The sequence below is a fragment of the Cnephaeus nilssonii genome, assembly GCF_951640355.1.
Source record: "Cnephaeus nilssonii genome assembly, chromosome: 11".
NCBI lineage: Eukaryota > Metazoa > Chordata > Mammalia > Chiroptera > Vespertilionidae > Cnephaeus > Cnephaeus nilssonii.
This window is the reverse complement of record NC_137082.1, coordinates 22,101,841-22,122,605: the sequence shown is the minus strand read 5'-3', so window position 1 is coordinate 22,122,605 and position 20,765 is coordinate 22,101,841. Positions and strand designations below refer to the sequence as shown.

Sequence of the window (20,765 nt, the reverse complement as noted above, 5' to 3'; positions counted from 1 at the left end):
GCTGCCCAGCAATCATACATTTCCCAAGTATGGATCTTTACTTTCTCATTCCTCCTCAAATCTAGTACCTCCTTCTTCACCCTAACTCTGCAGCTGACCTTGCTTCCTAATTCCCTGAGAAAAACAGCAGCAATCAGAGACAATCTCCATGGGTCTCCACCACATCTTCTTGACTCCTGTGCATGGTCCAGTTTGTTCTCACCCATCAAAGACCTCACAACGGCAGCTCATTCCTCACATTACCCCACCCCACATACACATAGCAGTCATTTGCCTCTCTCCTGTATTGTTTGCTCTAATTTCTCCTATATTGTTTGTCTGTTATATAGATGAAAACAAAACAAACAACAACAAAAAACCCACAACTTCCTTTCCAGTTATCACCCCATCTCTTCATCCTTATAAGGAAGGATTCCTTGAAAGACTTGTCTATACTCACCTTCTGCTATTTCTCTCCTCTCATTCTCTTCCTATACCCACTCAAATTGGGATTTTTATCCCCATCGCTCCAACCAAACCCTCTTTGCAAGGTTACCCATGACCTCTACAGAGTGCGCAAGTCAATGATCAATCAATCAGCTGGTCTTCATCTTCCTAACTACTTGTCGGCAACATTAGACCTGCTGATCACTCTGCTCCACAGACTTGCAGGAATTCACAAGCCCTGGATGTTATCCAGGAGGAGCACTGACTATCTTTCACCAACTCAATGTTGGTTAATCTTCATCTCTTTGATCTTAGTTTTGGGATGTTCCGGGGTCCTTCAACATCTTCTTTTATCTACATTCATTTTCCTGGTGAACTCATACAGTCCATCACTTTAAAATATCATCAGCACACGCTTGATTCTCAAATTTATTGTATCCCAGGCCTTCCCCCAAATGAGAGATCTGAATATGCAATTGCCTAATTAATATTGTACTTGAGCATTTAAGAAGCACTGACTGGAACACTGATCAATCTTTCCCATAAAACGTATTCTTCCTGGAAGCTTCCCCACATCAATAAGTAGAAACTTCATTCTTCCAGTTGCCCACGCCAAAACCCAAGTCATCTTTGACTTTATCTCTCACCCTATGTCAATTGATTAGCAAATCATGTTAGCTCTACCTTCAAAAACTATTCAGACTCAAACTACTTCTTTCTGTCCTGCCACCATCACCCGAATCTGAGCCACTATTATCTACTACCTCCTAACCTGATAGCATCCAGACTGGTCTCCCAGGTTCCCCTCTCCAAGCCCCCCTGCCCAGTCTATTGTCAGCACTGTACCAGAATGACCATGTTAAAATGTAAGTCATGTTATTCCTCTTCTCAAGGTTCTTTATGGCTTGAGAAGTTACAATGGCTTGTAAGGCCCTACATGACAGCCCTAGCCATCCTCTCCGCTGCTCACTCTGCTCCAGCAACAATGGCCGCCCTGCTATTTCTCAGCTTCTCCAGACACATTGCTACCGCCTTTGCACATGCTTTTCTGGAATGTTCTTCCCTCCATGGGCCACCTGGCTTCTGTCCCTCACCTTGGGATTTTTGTTCAAATGTCATCTTCTAAGGGAGGCCTTTCCTGACCATGCTCATAAACTGCAGGCTCCTCTCCTGCTCTTACTCTCCATCTCTCCTGCTTCATTCTTCTCTGTAGCTCTTACTACTATGTGATAGACTATAAGTTTTACTTATTTGCCTACTGTCTGCCTGACTTTATAAAATGGAAGCTCACTGCTCTCCCGCCCGCCCCGCCCCCACCCCCAGTGCATGGTCTGAAGCCTGAAATGTAATGGACGCTCAAATACAAACTGAACAAATGAACAAATGCTTGTTCTGAAGCCCCCAAATGGGAGGGCTCTTCTGGATCATCTAAGCCAGGGACTGGTAAACTTTTTCTGTAAAAGACCAGATAGTAAATATTTTCAACTTTGCAGGCCATCCAGTCTGTCACAATTATTCAATGCTATCCCTGTAATGCAAAAGCAGTCTAGACAGTGTGTAAATAAATCAGTGTGGCTGTGCTTTAATAAAATTTTATTTACAAAATTGGGTGGGTAGCAGGGTTTGACTTTTGCAACACAATTTGTCAAACCCTATCTAGGTTATTCTGCCACCCAGAGCATTAACGTCTTCATCACCAATTCCCCGAGAACTTATTAAACAGAGTTCATGACTTCTGGAACTAGACAGGGCCACCTAGACCAAGGATCATCTAACCCAACCCCTATGGCAGACAGCAGATGCTTACCTAGCATCCAATCTCTCTTTCTTTCTAACTAAAAGAAGCCCACTGTTGATGGGACAGCAATAAGCTCAACTAAGAAACTATATTTCTCAGCCTCTCTATAGGTAGAGGTGACCATAGGACACAGATCTGGCCAATGAGACACAAAGAGAAGTCATTTGCAGGGGCTGTTGAAAAAGTCCTTTAAAGAGGGTTGACATGTGGCACACAGGTTCCTTTTGTTCTTTACCCATCCCTCTCTTCCTGTTTGAAATGCCAATGTGATGCCCAGGGAGTGGTGAGAGCCACACCCCAGGAGAGCAGAGGAGAGGAGGAGGCGAGAATATTGGAGACTGTGGAGCTGAGGCACAGGTCCTCTGGATGTCTTATAATGAGAGTAGAAATTAATCTCTGGTTAAGCCATGAGAAGTGGTTCTTCAAGCGAGGTTTTTAAAGAGAGAAAATCTTTGGTTAAGTCACTATAAGCAGCCTTTAAAGAGAAAAATGAATCATCCAAGATCCTAAAAGCCAGCAAGTGGCAGAACAGACTTAAACTCATCCTGTGACTTCCACGTCAGTAGCCGTTCTCTCATGCCACTCCCCTCTCAAAGACAGAATAAAAGACATAATATGTTATTCCATACAAAGTAGGCAGCATGTGAATTAGACAAGCCTTGCTTCTATCCAAAACAGATCACTTGACAGGCTGAAATAACTAGGAATTCTGGAACAAGAGGGGCAAAGAATAGCCTCATAGGACTCCCATACAAACCCTTGCATGACCACTCCCTTAAGCATTAAGTCCTCAGGATAACATTTGGCCTCAGTGTGTTTCAGCCCCAGGCCCAGAAAAGCAGGAAGGCCAGGTGGGGTGACACGATGGCTGACATCAGGACCAGCTGCAATGACTAATGACCTCCTGCCCTGGTGCCAACCAATCATTGGGGACACATCTGGACAGCTGATGACTATTCTATTGAGATCCTCCTTTGATACCTCCCTGATCCAGCAGCTCTCTCTGGAGCATGGTTAACCTTTCCCCTTCTCCTTCCCCCAGGTGCATTCTCTCTGACTTTGTTTTTCATAAGCTCCAAGGACCCTTCTTTTTGCCTCTGTAACTTTTTCCTGAGTCCATGCAGCCAAGCTGGCTCACTTCCTCCACTTCTGTGACTTTCTAAATAAGCTTTCTCTTATAATTTGAGTTCCTTGGCTCTGAATTCTTTCCAAGCCGAACTCAAGAACTGAGGCTGCTGAAGCAAGGTCCAACATTCTGGTGACATTCCCTGTTACCAGACGACATGGGAGAAGAGTATTGAAGTGTGTGCACGTACACACACACACACACACACACACACACACACAAACACACTTTTTTTTTGAGTGCCTATCCTAGGAAATTAAGAGTTACAGACTTAGACCTGCAGGTCATTAGGTTTATACATAATTTGGTTCTGAGTTTTCCAATCATTTACCAAAAGGAGATGATTAATCCAACATTAGTTTTAAAAGATAGACTTAAGAAGGACATTTGAAAATATTTGAGAAGTATAAAGTGCCATATAATTATGTGGAATTATTATAATAAGTGGATAAATGCAAATGATATAAAAGGCAATCGGAGAGAGATTCTTTCCTACCTCATTCAAACCTATAAAATCTTTAAAACATCTGTAACTATGATAAACACCATAAGAAGCCTACAATTGAAATCTTCCTACAAAGAAAGTCAGTAACTTCACAGAGTCACCATCAGCCTACAGAACAAAAGCATTACACATATAAATAATATTTTTCTGTGCCATTTGAATGTCAGTTTCAAATATTAATAACCCCTCATCATAAATAATTCAGAAGAAATCTCTTAAGAACAAGGACATTCTCTTATCCAACCACAATATTATCATGTCTAATACTATTAATAATTCTAATTTAATATGGCTATTGATTAATATTTATAAATAAGTACTAATTATAATTTAATTTATTAAAATTTACTTAATAGTCTTAAAAAGTATTTATTTTTAATCAAAGGCTAATCACTCCCAAATACTTGTGCTTTAAGTGTGTTGCTTCAAAATCATTCAAACAAAAGGAGTTAATTTTCACCCATATCATTTTTATTGTTGTCAATTAGTATTTGGGTTGGATTCTTTGGCCACTTGTTTTGCATCTTTGTATCTAAATAGTTACAGAATATAAAAGGAGCTTTTTTGAACATTATATTTTACAGGAAAATACGGAAGAGGGTAAGGAAGATGGGCAAAATTATTTTCAACCTTTGAAGAAACTTCTAAAACATATTCATGCCCCCACACACAGACTTACAGCAAACACATTCAAAATTTACTCCTCCCCCCCAATAATTACAGCATTCCTAATCACAAATTCAAGTAAGTGGAGACAGCAACTTGGCTTAAGTGTTTTAAATAAATACAAATCTGCTACTTAAAAAGATTTAAACAAGAAGACACTCTGAGCTTACCCAATTTGAAACTGAAAATCAACCCAGAAGAGAGGTAAGTAGCAGAAAATCATCAGTGTCATTGAACCTTAGATGGACTATGTGAGAGGCACTCCACATAAACTGCCCATGATTAATGCTAATGAATGGACTGGGTTTTACCACATTCATAAAAGGTTAAGAATAAGTTGTTTACATATACTCTATTCTTCCCTCATGAATATATGGTCTTCACAGGCTCAAAAATCAGTTACTCTAAAATATCTGATGACTGAAAAAGAAAATTAGGTTAGAATGAGGTGAAGCAACTTTACAACCTTAGAAGCAATTCTAAAATCTATTCTGAGCATTATAATAATTATGAATTTATTTATTTAGCCACATCCACGAAGTGTAACTTAAACCCTATTCAAACTAATCACTCAATATACTGCACAACTCAGCCTTCAGCTTCATATGATTTAATTTTCCTTTCCTTCTTGCAACATTATAATTATGTGCTCTGAGTTTACTGTAACTAATATTAGTGGTTTCTCCACATGCTCAATTAAAGCAACAGACAAAAAAGCTTTTTGATCACCTAATCAGTACCCTTAGGAGAAAAAAATATTGCTAATGTGGAAACAAAGATCTTCATTTTTCTTTATTTTTTTTCTGTATGGGATAAAACAAATTCCTTGTGTGGTTTTAATTACATCCTAATATTTCATAAATATCTTTTAATATAAAATACAAAATAAAGTACATATTGTGAAATAGTTAAGCAGCTCCCAATTCTGTGATGGCACCAACCTTTATAATCAAGTCCATGGTCCCTAAAAATCAAACGGATACGCAACAAAACTATGGCTCTTTTTAAAGTAATATGACACTGTTTACAGAGTTGTTGTTTTTTACTTTTTTAGTACTGTGCTTATTATTTGCTTTCCAATCAAATAATATTACCAATTTATTTCCAGTTATCAAAATTTGAAAGCTAACACATCTGTGGTTAACATAATCATCCTCTGCTATTTAGAAAGCTCCAAGTGTCCAAAATACTGTATGGGATTTCCAGGCTATGAGAGAAGGCTAATTGTGTAAACAGGGAACCTAAGCCACAGGGAGAAAATCAACTTCAGCTGTGAATGCCCAAAGCCCTAGAAAGTTACACTTATGTGGCTGTTTACCCATTTCCATTTATTCTGATAAGTCCAACTTGTTAGTCAGCTGCTGATCAATGCTGTTAGTAATTTAATACCATAACAAGATTTTCTTTTTTCTTATTTGCAAGAGTAGAGGAAAAACTGAAAAATGGTTGAGACTGCCCTGAACAGACTTGACCCAGTTTTATTCCAAGGTTCTCCTTCAGAAACAATGCATCAGTCATGTCACAAAAGGTAACTTCTGGGTTTCTTGGAAATTGATAATTCTGTTTCTTACACTCAACATGCACTGAAAAATCAAATTTAGGTATTACTCAACTTAGTAAGTAGATGAACTATGTATTTTTAAATGATGATTGTCTGGATCAATAAATGTGATTTTTAACCATTCACTCTAGCCAAATAATAATAATAATAGTAATAATGTATCAAATTTTTACTTCTTTCAACAATTCTGATTATTATGTAACCACTCTTACTATTATCAAACCTTCTAGCCTTCCCACATAAGCTTTCTGCATCTTGTTTTAAATAAGATACATTTCTGGGAACATTATTTCTTAAGTTTCTATTTATAAAAAAAAAAAAAAAAAAAAAAAAAAGGAAGCCACTCTAAAAGGCTGTAACAACTCCCCAGAAAGAGAAAAGCAAAAGTATTCCATTTTGCTATTAGCTTCCTAAAGAACATTCTTGAAGGCCCTTAGAAAACCACATTTATTTCTAAAATGAATGTCATCCTTGTAGCCTTTTGCTATCTTTTCTTGTTTCCTTTTGTCCCCATTCCACCTAGTCACTTAAATTTTTTCTGATTTATAAAACTTCTGCACACTTAAAAATATTCTGGGATTCTACATAAGTATCTTATGTCATGTATGAAGAAAAACATGATTTATTTTGCAACTCTGTGACCCTCTATGAGATGTTCTCCAATTAAAAAAGAAAAATATGAAAAGTACAGTACAATCTTCAATAAGTTTGTGTATTAGGACACAGTTTAAATGCAAAGTTGTAGATGCCAGTCATCTATCAAACTCTAAACCATCTAGCTTGTCACCAAAGACCTTGGCTCAAAAACCATCTTCACCATTTCTGGTCCTCCTTCTTTCCCAGCTGCTCAGAGGAGTTATTTTTGACCCAGCCATTGCACAAGCTTGAACTCAGACCCTCCAAAGCCTAAACCCAAAAGCTTTTTCTTGATAGTCATTTACATCTCTAGGCTCATGGATATCCTTTGGTTATGTCAAAACAATTCCTTTGGCCTCTGGTTTCCAGATCAGTGTCCTTGGCTGCATCCACTGACCCTCTCTCTTTTATCTCCTTCACAGGATACTTCTCCACCCCCTCAAAGGCAGATATCCTAAGGTTTTCACCTACAGCTCTATTCTCAATTCATTCAACAAGTATTTTAATTGTTAGAAACTGTTCTAGCTGTTAGGGATATAATGATGGGGAAATAAGAGTGAAATCTCTGCTCTCATACAGGTTATGGCTTGCTGAAGGGAGATAGACAATAATAAACAAATATGTATAGAATAAATCAGGAAGTGCTAACAAAAAAAAACATAAACCAGAATAGGAGAGTAGGGAAATAAGTAAGAATTTTAAGTCCGGTGGTTAGGGAAGAACTCTTTGATAGCATGTCATGCAAGCAGATTCAGCCTTCAGAGCTGAATCATCATTCTGTGGATGATACCATAAAGTATGATGATAAGCCCAAAGTCTCAACTTCCCTCACAAACTCCAGCCCCATATATCCCACTCACTGCCTTGCTTACAAATACCTCTATGCCAAAATGGTCAAAGTCCATCCCATTCTCTCTGCATGTCCAATGTTCTATACATGACATTCTCATAATCTCTTATTAGCATGCACTTTCAAATCAATCAGAGTCAAAACTCTAGTTTTTTTATGTCTTTTTGACTGTATCTGTCACATTCAAATAACCAGCAAACCCCAGAGGTTCTCTCTTTGAGGCTCTCTGGTACCTGACTCTCCTTTCTATCAACAATAATTCTGCTTCTCTAATTCTCCTGGCCTTCACCCTATAGCTGCAAAGTACATGCATGGCTTTCAATGAATATCCTCTATAATAAAGAGGTATTATGCAAATTGACCACCACTCCAACACACAAGATAGCCACCCCTATGTGGTCAAAGATGGCCACCCCCATGTGGACACAAGATGGCCGCCACAAGATGGCCAGCAGGGGAGGGCAGTTGTGGGCGATCAGGCCAGCAAGGGAGGGCAGTTGGGAGGGACCAGGCCTGCAGGGGAGGGCAGTTGGGACAAGGCATGCAAGGGAGGGCAGTTGGGGCGATCAGGTCTGCAGGGGAGGGCAGTTACGGGTGACCAGGTTGGCGGAGGAGGGCAGTTGGGGGTGACCAGGCCTGCAGGGGAGGACAGTTGGGGGAGACCCAGGCCTGCAGGGGAGAGTAGTTGGGGGGAACCAGGCCTGCAGGGGAGGGCAGTTGGGGGGGACCAGGCCTGCAGGGGAGGGCAGTTGGGAGGGACAAGGCCAGCAGGGGAGGGCAGTTAGGGGCAATAGGGCCAGCAGGGGAGCAGTTAGGCGTCAATCAGGCTGGCAGGGGAGTGCTTAGGGGGTGATCAGGCTGGCAGGCAGAAGTGGTTAGGGGCAATCAGGCAGGCAGGCAGGTGAGCGGTTGGGAGCCAGCAGTCCTGGACTGTGAGAGGGATGTCGGACATCTCTTGAGGGGTCCCAGATTGAAGAGGGTACAGGCTGGGCTGAGGGACACACACCTCCCATGCACAAATTTTGTGCACTGGGCCTCTAGTTTGTAAATAAGAAGATGGTAAAAATTCTGAGAGTATAAGAGCCCAGGGCCCAAGAATTAGTAATAAAAATAATAAATTCTTCTAGGAGTCCCTCAAGCTCCAGATAGTTGCCTGCCTGGCCGCCCCTAACTGCCCCCCCCCTGCCGGCCTGGTTGCCCCCAACTGCCTCCTCCCTGCCAGCCTGGTCACCCCCAACTACCCCCCATGCCAGCCTAGTCGCCCCTCAATGCCTCCCTGCCAGCCTAATTGCCCCCAACTGCCCCCCTGCTGGCCTGGTTGCCCCCAACTGCACACCCTCCTGCCAGTCTGGTTGCCCCTAATTGCTCGCCCCCAACTGCCCCCCCCCCTGCTGGCCTGGTTGCCCCCAACTGTCCCCCCGCTGGCCTGGTCACCCCTCACACACACACCTCCGCCGGCCTGGTAGCCCCACACAGACTGCTGGCCTGGTCGTCCCTCACTAACCCCTCTGCAGCCTGCTTGTTCAGTCATTTGGTCATCCCTGACTAACCCCCCTGCAGCCTGCTTGTTCAGTCATTTGGACATCCCTCACTAATCCCCCTGCCGGCCTGTCGTAGGCAGCCATCTTGTGAGGGTATGAGGGTTAATTTGCATATTACCTCTTTATTATATAGGATAACTTCAATTTGGCAGAAAACCACAAGAGTAGACTACCTTCAGCCTTAACTGTTGATAGCATTCTGTATTTGACAATAAACCTATGATATCACTAGTATTCTAAGAACATATCCCAAAGGAATAAAATAAAAGAACATAGTGCAAAACCACTTTTTAAAAATTATAATATATATACCACATAGAATTTTTCAACAATGTTTACACAGACTGTAGGTTCATAATAATAATAGCTTAGAAATTCAAAACGAAGAAGAGAGACATTTGAGTTTTGTAGATAACATTTTATCAGCCAGTATATTTATTAGTGAGCAGAAGCAACTAAAAAATGTTCTGTGACATTACTTGCTGAGATCTGAGCAGGAAACTATAATGCCACCCTGAAGTTCATATACCACACATGCAGCCACAGTTTGCATGATAAAGGAATAATTCATGAAACCAAGTTTGTTCAAAAATAACCATGAATAGGAAAAGTAACATCTGAATCATTGTAAGGGTGTGTGTGTGTGTGTGTGTGTGTGTGTGTGTGATCACTTAAAAAACACAACTAAAAAGGACATCTATTTATTTTTCCTTACCTAACTAAGCACTCAGTCTATAATCAGCTGGCTAGCATGACGTATTATTAAGGCACTATTTTTACAGTACCCATTTTTATGGGTTTTGTATGTTACACAAACAGTGGTTTTTTAAAAAAATGCATGAATTGGTTACTCTCTTTTATGCTTCCTATATTAAGTCAAACCAAAGCTCTGGAGCTTGGCATAATGGTAATGCAAGTAGAAACAAAAAGAGTTCAATCTTCGAAGTGTCTTTCAATTGTACTCTATTCATTTTATCACATTAAAGTCTCATTAATCGAAAATATGATCATTGCAGTTTGTTTCAAATTGCAAAAAAATGAAAAAATCTTTATTTTAATGTCACTGAGTACTTTAGAAGAAATACATACAAATATTATTTTATCATAATAATATCTGAGTGTAAAATTACGTTTTTTAAAAATCCCTTATTTTTGCAGAGGGTCACAGATATCAAACATACCACCACTCAGAAAAAGACAGGGTTATTTTAAAATTCCACTATGACCTTTTAGAATCTTAGATTTAAGGTAATTTTACCATTAATTGTCAATTGAAAAGTATATCACCCAAACAGTACAACATACAAACTGTCAAAAATTATGAGCAGATAATTCACAGATTCATGGAAAAGGCCAAGTTATAGATGAAAAGATGCTTGACCTCACTCATCAAGAAAAGAGAGAATAAAACTGGGAACCATTTTTTAAATACATTATTTTGGGTATGTTTTAAAAGTTTGAATCTGGAATTCTTAGGGCTGGGTTCAATGTGCACTACGTGATGGGATCCAGTGGCAAAATGAAATACTGCAGTCAAACTCTGAATAGTTTTAAAGAAGAGAATAGTTTTAAAGAGAAGAGTTTTAAAAAGGAGAGTGCAACAAACCAATAGAAGAGAAAGGAGTGGAGTTCAGAGAATCCTTAGCAGGGACCCAAACCTGGAGGGGTAGGCCCTAGCTTAAGCATGTCAACCTCACGGCCCACGCCCATTCTCATGCCACCCTCAGGCCAGTAAGAGTAAAGTAGAAAAAGTAGCCTGCTATGCATGAGGACTGGCAATTCCACTGATTATTTCAAGTTTTCAGAAAACCTGACTCCACTACCACCAGCATCTGCTGTCAGGACTGAAGAAGCTGAAAATGCCATACTGAATTCCACAGTGACAGAGGTCAGTAACTCACACGTAGGTAGAGGGCAAGTCCCATCCCAGCAGAAGCCAACAGTGGGAAGAGGATGACCGTGAACCAGATAGTCCCTCCCACAACGACAAAGAAGCTCCCTGGAATCCAGTCATCACCAAGTGGAGATGGAAGAGGGGACAGACAAATATAAAGTGCCATGTAAAGACAGACTAGGGGACTAGCAGAATACAGGCAAGGAGTTGCATAAATCTGAGTTAGAGAACATAAACAGAGTTAAAAACAGGCACCACCCTTCCTGCAATTCCCAGCATGTGCTCAGGAGAGGCTGCGTGGTGTCAGAAATCTGGTAAAGTCTGCCCCAGCCACAGACCCATACATGGTCCATCTGCAACCTTGCAGGGGAGGGCAGTTGGGAGGGACCAGGCCAGCAGGGGAGGGCAGTTAGGGGGGACCAGGCCTGCAGGGGAGGACAGTTGCGGGGGACCAGGCCTGCAGGGGAGGGCAGTTGGGGGTGACCAGGCCTGCAGGGGAGGGCAGTTGGGGGGACCAGGCCTGCAGGGGAGGGCAGTTGAGGGAGACCAGGCCTGCAGGGGAGGGCAATTAGAGGTGACCAGCCTGGCAGGGGAGGGCAGTTAGGGGCAACAGTTAGGGGCAATCGGGCCGGCAGGGGAGTGGTTAGGGGGTGATCAGACTGGCAGGCAGAAGCGGTTAGGGGCAATCAGGCAGGCAGGCAGGTGAAGTTTGGGAGCCAGCAGTCTTGGATTGTGAGAGGGCCTAAACGGGCAGTTGGACATCCCTCAAGGGGCTCCAGATTGGAGAGGGTGCAGGCTGGGCTGAGGGACACACCCCGCCCCCCCCCCCGTGCACAAATTTCATGCACCGGGCCTCTAGTAGTTAATAATTCTTCATCTCAAACTTCCCCTGATTAACCTAATGTATGGTTTCTATCTCCTAAATGGACCCAGAGGGCTACACTACCTCCTAATGTTAAAATCAAAGCCTGTTAACATTTCCTCTTTCTCTCATGATGCCTCCCTCAAAATCAGCATTTCCTCTCCAATCCCTGGAGCATCCCCAGCCCCTAATATCTCTCTCTTATAGAGATGGTCTATAGAGCTCTACTCTATAACCCTCCCCACAAATACCATCCTATTTGTCAACTTCAGAACACATATCCTATCACATCAAACGTGAATGTCTACATTGAGATTTTAAAGACTCTGAGACCTGGCCTTACCTGGCCAGTCCAGCCCCACCACACATTGGGAATACTTCCCTCAAGGTAAGAGTCATGCAGGTGTCTAGCCCTCACCATACCTAATCCTAATGTCATGTCTGTGTTCATGTTCTCTTCTTCCCCCTCTTTTCCCACTAATCCCAGAGCCTTCTGGAGCGAGCCCTAAGGGCCCATCATCCATTAGTCCTTTTGGAGTGACTTATTCCTACTTGTCTGTGTTGCCTTCACTACACAGTTAACACCGTGGTACATCCTTTTGTCTTAATTCTCTAAGTAGACATACACCACCCTTCCCATTAACCCAGTGATACTCTTTCTTTAATTTATGTGTTCATGGCTAATTACCCTAATATATTTAATGCTTTATATTTCCTATAGTGCTTTACAAATATTGGCATAGTGATAAGTTCAATATCAAATGAAGGGAAAACTGGACTAAGTCAAACAGTTTTAACCCTTATATGGCTTGCCACATGGAGCCCAAGCAGGATTTCAACACAACCCTATACAACTGTATGTGGCAGCACTGGACCCATAAATACTGAATTTATGGATGGACCTGGAAGACTACTATGCTAAGTGAAATAAGCCAATCTGAGAAAGACAAATATGACAATGATCTCACTTATTTGTGGAATCTAATGAACAAAATGAATTGACCAGCAAAATAAGACCTAAAGCATGGAGGCATGAAACAGAATGACATACCTCAATGTGGGGATGGGGGGATGAGCAGAGATAAACCAAAGAATTTCTATACTTATATGCACAGCCCATGAACACAAGCAATGGGGTGGTGAAGACCTGGGGTGAGGGGAGCGGGGAGTAGGGGCTGGGCAGAAGGGAGTAAAGGTGGGTGGGGTGGGAATGGGAGACATCTGCAATAATGTCAACAATTTAGATATGTATATTAAATAAATAAAAATGCTGACTTTTTTAATTCAAATTATATTTTAAAACTTTTAAAGAAAGTTATACCTTGAACTTTATTGAACTTTATTTTAGTAGAATTTTATTCTATTGTATATCACTCAAATGCTAGACAATATCTCACAGCTTGGGCATTAAATTAGTTATGTGACAAATTTCATGCTGTCAAACTCTGAATAGTTTTAAAGAAGAGAATAGTTTTAAAGAGAAGAGTTTTACAAAGGAGAGTGATGGAATTATAGCTACTGTGATGGAATTATTTTCACAACCGATATTAATTGAGGGTCTAAGTCTATGCCAGGCCCTGGACCTAGGTCTAGGGATAAAAATAAGGTACCTGACTCACAAAGCATATAGCACAGTAAAGAAACCTATATTTAGAAGGAAATTTTTCTTGATGTTATACTTACTGATAAACTTGTTTTGCATAGTCTCCAGCAGAGCTTGGTGAGCATCCTCAGCCTGTAAAGCGTGTGAACATTCTCTAGCCAGTATGGTGCGTACAAGATGCTCCCCACATCCTACAAAGTGAAGAAAACCAAAAAATGTTGAGGAAAAGCAGTAGTAAGCATCTGTCTTGTGTTACGAGAATTAAAACACTCTTATGCACTTCTTAAGAAGTAGTTGTGCTGGAGAATAATTCAGTGATGGATGAAATGATTTCTATGAGCAATCTAGTAATTTTAGTAATGAGATTTAGCAGAAACTAGAGAAACACATGACTGTCTAATCTCAAAAGGAAACAAACACACAAAAAAACAGCAAAACTCTTTTTCATAGGAATGATTTACACAATACAAGAATTTAGATTCTCTACCTAGGAATCTCCTAGGGTCTGTTACATTTCCATGGTTGGGTAACTATAGAAAAAAACTCTGCTCTATAATTTCTTTATCTGTTTACATTCCATTGACCCTGGTCTCCCATTTCCCTCTGGTTCCCCACACACCTGGTAGCCTGGGGGAATACGAATCAGCCAGGGCCAATCTGAATATCCCCCTCCCTACTTTTCACTGAAATGTTCACCATACATCAACAGCTATAAAGTGGACTTAATAAAACAGCACCTTTCTCATCTTCTTTTGGCAATTTATATAGCTTTCAAGGGTGAATACTCTCTGTAGTTCTAAAGAAGGAATGCGTTTTAACCCCGAGTTGAATTTGATCCTTCAGATCCACTTTAAAAAGGGTAGGCATGGTGGTGATGGGCACTGCCTAGAATCTGATTACAGTCTCTACCTGTTAAAAGTAGAAACTGCCTACAAAAGTAGAGACAAAGGAAATTTAATTTATAGGCTGGTAAGTTCAAATGAAAGATTGCTAAAGAAAGAGCCTGATTTTTTTCTTAGAAATAAAAAATGTAAAAAAGCTACTTTGACAGACATTGGAGAGGTAAGCCTTTTTAAAAATATAGTAAACTAGAGGCCTGGTGCATGAAAATTCATGCACTGGAGTGGGGGGGTCCTTCAGCCCGGCCTACCCCCTCTCACAGTCCGGGAGCCCTCAGGGGCAGGAGACAACCCAGCGATCAGGGGAAGGCAACTCCTCCATCACACCTCTGCTGCTGCCACTGCCAGCAGCGCAAGCCTCGGCTGGCTCTGGTTACCTGAGCCTCGGGCGGCCCTGGGCAGCTGGGCAGCCACCATCCGAGGCTTGCCTGTGCCTCAGGCCGGCCCTGGGGGGCTGGGGGGCTAAGGGGACTGGGGGACTCCGGAGGCAGGCACCCCAACGGGGCTGAGAAGACTGGGCGCCACCATCTTGTGGCTGTGGGCGCCATCATCCTTGAGGGCGGGGCAGTCAATTAGCATATTCCCTCCTTATTGGCTGTGGGCGCCAACATCTTTGCGATGGCGTGAGGATCAATTAGTATATTTCCTCTTTATTAGATAGGATGATATTTGAAATGCTTTTTATATATAAAATCAATTTCACTATTAAAATTACAGGGTTCTCTTATTCAAGTGAGAAGGGTAGATACAAAAGATCTTTATAAGGTTTTCCTTAAAAACTTTTTTCCATTCAAAATGATTCCTCTCCCCAATGGAACAGAAGTTCCCATCTCTTAAAAAAAAAAAAAATCCTGTCAAAGGTGTTCTGTTAGTTCATTAGAAAATCAAGTCCTCCATTAATTTACATAACAGGTAAAGGGTATCAAATGATCTAAGCATCTACTGAGACAAAAATATGACTCAACTCTGATGTCAAATACAATCACAGCAAAAAAAATAAGCATCTCCAGGATCCACTCAGTTTCCCCAATGTACCAGGGACACAATAACTTTGTTTCATGTCATTAATTTGCTCACAGATATGTGCATGCACACACACTACACTGGTAAATGGAGAGGGCTGGTAATTAGCAGTCCCAAAGAAATGTGGACTGCGATTATTAAATGAAATAACCTCTTTTAATTAATGCCTTAAAATTCTTAAATTCATGAAACTTAACCAACACAAACATATGACATACAGTTCTCTGTTCAGCTAGTATGTATTATGACAGACATTAGGCACTATCAACAAATCTCGCTAAAGATACAAGCTGTAATTATTGAACCATGCTGGTACCTTTCATTTCAGAAGTATTTTCATATATAGACTTCTCCTTTCTCTCTCTCACCCTCTTCCCCCCTCCATACATACATGCACATATAAACACACATGTGTATATTACATATACACATACAATATAGGCTCATTGCCAAAAGTACGAACTGTTCAAAAAATACTAAGTTGTTTTTTTTTTTAAATCTGATATTTTGCCTGAAAGAATTCCCATATACTTTGGGTAAAGTGGAAATGTAAATACCTTTTAAGATCTAAATATGTCTTTGTGAATATCTACACTTACGGGAAGACCTAGGTATGCAATTTAATATGTAACTTTGTAGGCATGATTATAGTGATCCCTGTTTGGTTAAATTTTTGCAATATTATTTTTATAATCAGGAAAAAATGACAATAAAGCAAATAGAAACCATTTTTGACATTTACTATACTAAGCTCATGAAACTCCATAAATTTTAATTCCCTTTGTGTACATATCTGATGTTGAGCAGTGAAATGTTATACTTTAGAACAATAATAATTGTTAGGAAATTGGCATATTATAAGCTAAATGAGTGTTCAGAAGGTTATGTACACACACCTCGAGTCAAACAGCTAAACCACATGAAGTTAACATTACATCAAAAATACACAATATATGTCAGAGAGACTTTTCCCTCTGTTGTTCTACAGGAATAGCAAGCAGGGTTTCCCTGTGATTGACTTTGCCAAGGAACTTTAAAAATTATGACTACTATTCTGACATATATCACCTCCAACATAAGAGCCTTGACACCAAAAGCTTGTTCTCCTGCAGGTTCCAATCAAAGAAAAATTTGACTTCTGTGGTTTTACCCACAGAATTCCAAGGTTTCTTAAACATGATGCCATGTAGCTGAAGTGTAATTCAATGGAAAACAGTTTCACTCTTTATTCAAAAATATTAGAAATAAGCCTTTCATTACATTCTCCTTTTGTCCTAACTCATGCAAGTAAGAGTGTATTTATGTTCTCAGATCTCAGCAAGAAATATCCTATATAATAAAGAGGTAATATGCAAATTAACCCTCACGCCCTCACAAGATGGCTGCCTACGACCAGGCCGGCAGGGTTAGTGAGGGGCGATCAAACAACTGAACAAGCAGGCTGCGTGGGGTTAGTAAGGGATGACCAAACAACTGAACAGCAGGCTGTGTGGTTAGTAAGGGATGACCAAAGGCCGGCAGGGGGGTTAGTAAGGGATGACCAAACAACAGAACAGCAGGCTGTGTGGGGTGACCAGCCAGCAGGAGGGTTAGTGAGGGATGACCAAACGACTGAACAAGCAGGCTGCGTAGGGTGACCAGGCCAGCAGGGGGGTTAGTGAGGGACAACCAAACGACTGAACAGCAGGCTGCATGGGGCGACCAGGCTGGCGGGGGAGCCATGAGGGGTGACCAGACCAGCAGCGGGGGGCAGTTGGGGACGACCAGGCTGGCAGGGGGGAGCAGTTAGGGGCAATCAGACCGGCGGGGGGCAGGGCGTGAGGGGCAACCAGACCAGCAGGGGGGGGGGGCAGTTAGGGGTGACCAGGCCGGCAGGGGGGCCTTGAGGGGTGACCAGACCAGCAAGGGGGGCCGTTGGGGGCAACCAGGCTGGCACGGGTGGGGGCAGTTAGAGGCGACCAGGCTGGTGGGGGGGGTGTAGTTGGGGGCGACCAGGCTGGCTGGGGGGCCTGTTGGGGGTGATTAGACTGGCAGGGGGGGCAGTGAGGGGCAACTAGGCCAGCGGGGGGGTAGTTGGGAGCAACCAGGCCAGCGGGGGGGTAGTTGGGAGCAACCAGGCCAGCAGGGGGGAGCCGTTAGGGGCAATTGGGCCTGCACCCAGAGGCAGTGAGGGGAGATCAGGCCGGCAGGCAGGGACAGTTAGGGGCGACTAGGCAGGCAGGCAGGCAGGTGAGCGATTAGGAGCCAGCGATCCAGTATTGTGAGAGGGATGTCCGACTGCAGGTTTAGGCCTGATCCCCGGGAGGGTACAGGCTGGGCTGAGGGGACCCACCCCATGCATGAATTTCGTGCACTGGTCCTCTAGTGGATTATATATAGAATGAAGACCTAATATCTAACTTAGAAGAAAAGTGAAATAAATACCAAGTTATTTAGCATCAATAAAAATGACAACTGAATGGATTGAAACACATAGTGAATTCATAACTTACATTTTAAAAAGCTTTTGTTGCCCTGACCAGGTGGCTCAGTTGGTTGGAGCATCATCCCATGCACCGAAAAGTCATGGATTGGATTCTTGGTTAGGGCACATACCCAGGTTGCGGGATCAATCCCCAGTCAGGGAGCATACAGGAGGCAACTAATTGATGTTTTTCTCTCTCTCCATCTCCCTTCCTCTCTCTCTAGAATCAATGAAAAATATCCTCAGGTGAGGATAAAAAAAAAGCCTTTGTTACTTTTAGAGGATAATATGGAACCAACTTACTCTTCTGAAAACTGATAAATAAGTAAAAACCCAACATGAATTTCTCTGTAGTTCTTATAGGAACTATACAGCAGGGTAACCAAATAGTTTATGAAGAAAAATTTTCTCCACAGAATTATCTCAGCTAATAAATAAAGAAGAAATTAACAGATTTAGAATACTGCCATTTGTAATATTTAATGCAACACTCATAACTGGCTGCTAATATCACAAAAAAGATACAACCAGAGACTATATATCTGACAAAATTACACGTTTACAGTGTTCCCCCTCTCCCCACTGAAAATATTACTGAATCTGATGAAACCTCCAAATTCAATGATCACTTTGCAGAAATAAAGGGCATCAAAAAAAACCTACAGTTAACATCAAACTTAATTGTGAAAGGTTGAATTGTTTCTCCCGAAGATCACAAACAATGCAATGATGTCTGCTTTTATCACTGCTATTCAACAATACACTAGAGGTTCCAGCCATTGCAGTAGGGCAAGAAAAATAAATAAAAGGCTTAAAGATCAGAAAGGAAGAAGTAAAACTGCTCCTACTTGCAGATAATATAATTGTTTATGTAGAAAACTGCAGGGGAAATCAATAAAACAACTACTAGAGATATCTCCCCAGATTATTCCCATCTGGTTAGTAGTCTAGGGCAAAGTTCACAGCAGATACCTGCCTGGTATTTATCAGTACCCAAAATGTGGATCTGATTTTCACTTCCCCCACCCATTCATTCACCAGATTGTTACTGAGCACCTACTTGGTCCAGAATACACAGCATTTGGCAGAGGTGCTGCTGCATATTGCCAGATCTCCCCAAAGGTATCAGAACCCTGCTTGGCTACTTAGTACTCACTCAACTGTCATTGTGACCAATCCAGATGCGAGAGCCCAGTCTGTGTATCCTACATGCCAACCTTAGGGATTTAGATGGTAACCCAGGACTTAGCAGGAACCCTGGACATTCCCAGAGCCAGTCTCCAGGGCCAGGTGACCTGTTAATCTCAATCGTTGGCCGAGTCTTAGCGGACTCTCTACCAGTGTGCTTCCTGTTGCTGAGACTTTGGTATGTGCCACATCCAAAGATTTCAGAATTATAATAAACTTCCTCTCTTGTGGGGATCCTTAACATATCATGACCCATACTAAAGACAAACTCATAATAAAAAATTACAAACCATAAACACATACTAGTATATACAAACACACACACACTCAGAAGGTAGAATGTACAGATACAAAAATCAGAATGATCAAACCAAGAAGTAGTGATAATAGAACACAGGTTGGCAAACTGTTTCTGTAAAAAAAAGAAATAAAAAGATAAAGTAACTATTTTAGAATTTGCAGGCTACATTGGATCTCTGTCAAGTATTCTTCTTTTTATTTTTGTAAGAAACTTTTGAAAGTTTAAAAATCATTCTTAATTCATGAGCTGCAAAAGCATAGGCCATGGGCCTAATTTGACCCACAGATCACAGTTTGACCATTCTTGTAGTAGAACAATTGGTAGCACAAAGGTAAGAAAAGAAAGGAGATCATACTTTTAAAAAAACAGAGCAATCTGGGAGCAGGAATCAAGAGAGGTGTGAAGTTTTTTTCAAGAAACTAAATAAAATTTTTCAAATTAAAAAAATATTTAAAACAATGCATGTAACAAGTGTAAATGTAATTCAAGCAAGAGAATAAGATATATCAGTGGAAAACTAAAAAGCAGCCTAGAATGATAGACAGAATGAAAATGAGGAGTTAAGAAACCTAGAGTATAAAATGAGAATATCCTGCACATTAACAGGCATTCTGAAAGAGAGAAGAGAAAGAATGGGAAGGAGGCACTAATATTTGAAGAAACGATGGACAAAATTCCCAGATTTTTAACCAACTTCTGTAATAAAAATCTCTTTTTCCCCAACAAATTTGTTGCCTGACTTCGATGCTACACTTCTATATTCACAACACTTTCTCTTAAGGCAAGATAGCAAAGAGCAAGGGAGGTCTCCCATAATGGGGTTTGGTCCCACCCACATCCCTTCCCATATCTGAGGTCATGAGTTGGTAAGAGTGAACGTGAATTAATGTTACACATGTTATATTTCATCTGACCTTAATCACACACTTAGTATTTTTATTTCAGCTCTAGTGACAAATGTATCCTTCAAATTAAGATAATTAAAAGTAGGTAATGTAATAATAGCCCAATAAAATCATATTGTCAAACCATGTTTTAGTCCCAAAAGATAAGTAACAAACTAAAAAGTGTTTGCAATGAGGATAGAGAAACACGAAAAGTTACCAACTCTTGGCTGACATTAAACATAGAGTTTCATTGCATTTCAAGATAAATTTTAATCTCTTTTATTTTTGTCTCATTTTGTGGTGGCAGCAGTGGTGCTGTGAGCCAAATGATTACAAAATGGAAATTAAAAGGCCCCTAATACCAAGTTTTTAATGTAGTATCTACATATATGGTTTTAAGGTAGTATTTAAATGGTAGAGGATTTTTATATAATTCCTCCATGAACACACATGAGTTCAGTCTTCACTGTGACCCCATGGTAATCAAACCTGGAATCTATTATACACAAGAAAATGAGATTAGAATTTTTAAGTA

General features: G+C 41.1%; 1 protein-coding gene across 6 annotated transcripts in view; it reads right to left on the bottom strand.

Annotated features, from left to right (window-relative positions):
- Positions 1-20,765, bottom strand: part of TASP1 (taspase 1) — a 249,769-nt gene that overhangs the window by 68,385 nt on the left and 160,619 nt on the right. For all 6 annotated transcript variants that reach the window (XR_013814158.1, XM_079783747.1, XM_079783749.1 and 3 more), the window contains exon 11: positions 13,549-13,659. Coding sequence is in view for 5 of the 6 variants with exons in the window: in XM_079783747.1 (XP_079639873.1) it covers positions 13,549-13,659 (111 nt within the window). In the remaining variant the exon portion in view is untranslated. The remainder of the gene's footprint in view (positions 1-13,548; positions 13,660-20,765) is intronic.